General features: G+C 41.6%; 1 protein-coding gene across 1 annotated transcript; it reads right to left on the bottom strand.

The window, feature by feature from the left end:
* Positions 1-754: 754 nt before the first annotated feature.
* Positions 755-1,618, bottom strand: LOC109124038 (retrovirus-related Pol polyprotein from transposon RE1). The gene has a single exon (XM_019225545.1). It carries the CDS (start codon positions 1,616-1,618, stop codon positions 755-757), a length of 864 nt encoding a protein of 287 aa, XP_019081090.1.
* Between the last annotated feature and the right edge of the window lie 745 nt (positions 1,619-2,363).

Here is a 2,363-nt window from a genome sequence, read left to right as displayed (position 1 = left end):
TTAAATTAATTGTCATTGAAATTAAATAATTTTTATATTATTGGTTTCATTTTAAATAACAAATCATGAGAAAATTTTATAAAAAGTTGAAAAAAAAAAAAAAGAAATATAAGATTTTCAATTACAATTAAGTTTTAGGGGGAGATTCAAGCTCAATCGAAGTAAGCAATCGTCCATCCACATCAAAAACAAAAATGTATTAAATTCAAAACAATTTAAAATCCGATCTTTGTTGATATGAAGTGTTGGTGCAACTACCCATGTAACAAGGCCACATACCAAAGAGGATAGATACCATGGTATGATATTTTATGTTTTGGTGACCTATAAGTCAACCAATTTTGATCTCCCACATGGAAACAAGAAGTATATGGACAAGGAGTCAATTAATGAGTGTGATCATACTAAAAATAAAATACAATCAAATGAGTTAAAGGGTCAAACATCTCTATAAATGGAAATGTCTATTACGAACTCAACTACACCCACACAAAACTAGTACTCTTCATTACTGGAAGATCTGACGGAGAGCAGTATATCGTTTTTGGTAGAGAAGCTGGGTGCCTTGGTTTCACAACAAGCCTCGTTATTTGGGGCAGTAGAAGGGCAGGTCAAGTAGCTTCGTAACGAGCTGGAGTGGATCCGCTAGTTCCTGACAGTTGAGCTTATGCAGCTGAGAAGGAAATATACAGAAGAGAAAAAGGAGAGCTATTTCTCATTATATCAAGATTACATTGACACTAGTATTTATAGGCTAAGTAAGGTGGTTAGTTAAGGTGGGTTTGGAGAGGTTACACGGTTGCTCAGTTACAACTGTATGAGAGGCAGTTAGGGTAGAATCTGTTTGGCTATCATCCCCCCTCAAGCTCAGAGGCGGGTAGGTGACTGTGAGCTTGCTACGGAGGTTACAAAATTGTGTAATAGGAAGGTGCTTTGTGAAAATATCGGCAAGCTGATCATCTGAGGGAACATAGCAGATTTGAAGTTCTTGGCGTAACACTTTTTCTCTGATGAAATGTAAATCTAATTCGATGTGTTTGGAACGGGAGTGAAAGACCGGATTAGCAGCAATATGAGCTGTACTTTGGTTGTCACACCATAATATAGGTGGAGAAGTAGGCAAGCAGAGCTCTTGAAGTAGGGATTGAATCCACACCAACTCAGCCGTGAGGGAGACCAACCCTCTGTATTCGGATACAGTGCTGCTTTTGGAGACAAGACGTTGTTTAGAGGAGGACCAAGAGATGAGATTCGAGGCTAGGAATACACAGTAGCCGTTGGTGCTTCGACGATCATTTGGACAAGATGCCCAGTCAGCATCACTGTATCCTTGAAGCTCCATGGAAGCAGCAGGTTGGAAGTGAAGACCAAGATGGATGGTGCCCTTTAAATACCGTAGAATTCTTTTAACAGCCATCCAATGAACATTAGAAGGCTTGGCCATGAATTGGCAAGCTTTGTTCACGGCGAAAGCAATGTCGGGCCTAGTGAGGGTGACATATTGTAAGGCTCCCATGGTACGACGATATTCTGATGGATCCGACAAAGAAACACCATCAGATTGAGAAAGGGTACGACCGAGACGGCCTGGAGTGGGAGCTGGTTTCGAAGTCTCCATCTGAGTGCGTTTGAGAAGATCAGCAATATATTTATGCTAAGTAAGATGCAAGACGGAGCCAAGTTGGTGAGCTTGAATACCCAAAAAATATGACAAAGGTCCAAGATCCCGAAGTGCAAACTTAGCGCTGAGGTAGGAGATGAAGTGAGAAACCAACGTGGGACTACTACCAGTGACCAAGATATCATCCACGTATACAAGTAGAATGAGAATATCAGATGCAGTGTGAAAGATGAAGAGAGAAGTGTCTGCACGAGAAGATTGAAAACCATAGTCAAGCAAGGCAATCCGAAGCTTCTGAAACCAAGCTCTAGGGGCTTGTTTGAGGCCATACAGCGCTTTGTGTAATTTGCAAACATATGTAGGATAGGTGGGGTTGACAAAACCCTGAGGCTAAGTCATAAAAACCTCTTCTTCAAGATCTCCATTAAGGAAAGCATTCTCCACATCCAATTGACGAACCGGGCATTGAAAGGAAACTGCCAAAGCAAGAATAAGTCGAATGGTGTAAGACTTCACAACTGGATTGAATGTGTCAAAGTAGTCTATCCCCGGAGTTTGGGTGAAACCCTGGGCAACCAAACGAGCTTTGTGTCTGTCAATGGATCCATCAGGGCGATATTTGAGCTTGTAGATCCAACGGCAGCCAACAATGTGAGCAGAGGAAGGTGGAGGAACTAAACTCCAAGTGTTGTTGCGAAGAAGAGCTTGATATTCACGGTTCATGGCCTGAACCCAAGAGTCA

This window comes from Vitis vinifera, chromosome 15 (assembly GCF_030704535.1).
Source record: "Vitis vinifera cultivar Pinot Noir 40024 chromosome 15, ASM3070453v1".
NCBI lineage: Eukaryota > Viridiplantae > Streptophyta > Magnoliopsida > Vitales > Vitaceae > Vitis > Vitis vinifera.
This window is presented reverse-complemented; position numbering and strand designations above follow the sequence as displayed.

Excerpts from the sequence above, each read along its gene's own strand:
- LOC109124038 (XM_019225545.1), bottom strand. The coding sequence starts at position 1,618 with ATGGAGACTTCGAAACCAGCTCCCACTCCAGGCCGTCTCGGTCGTACC.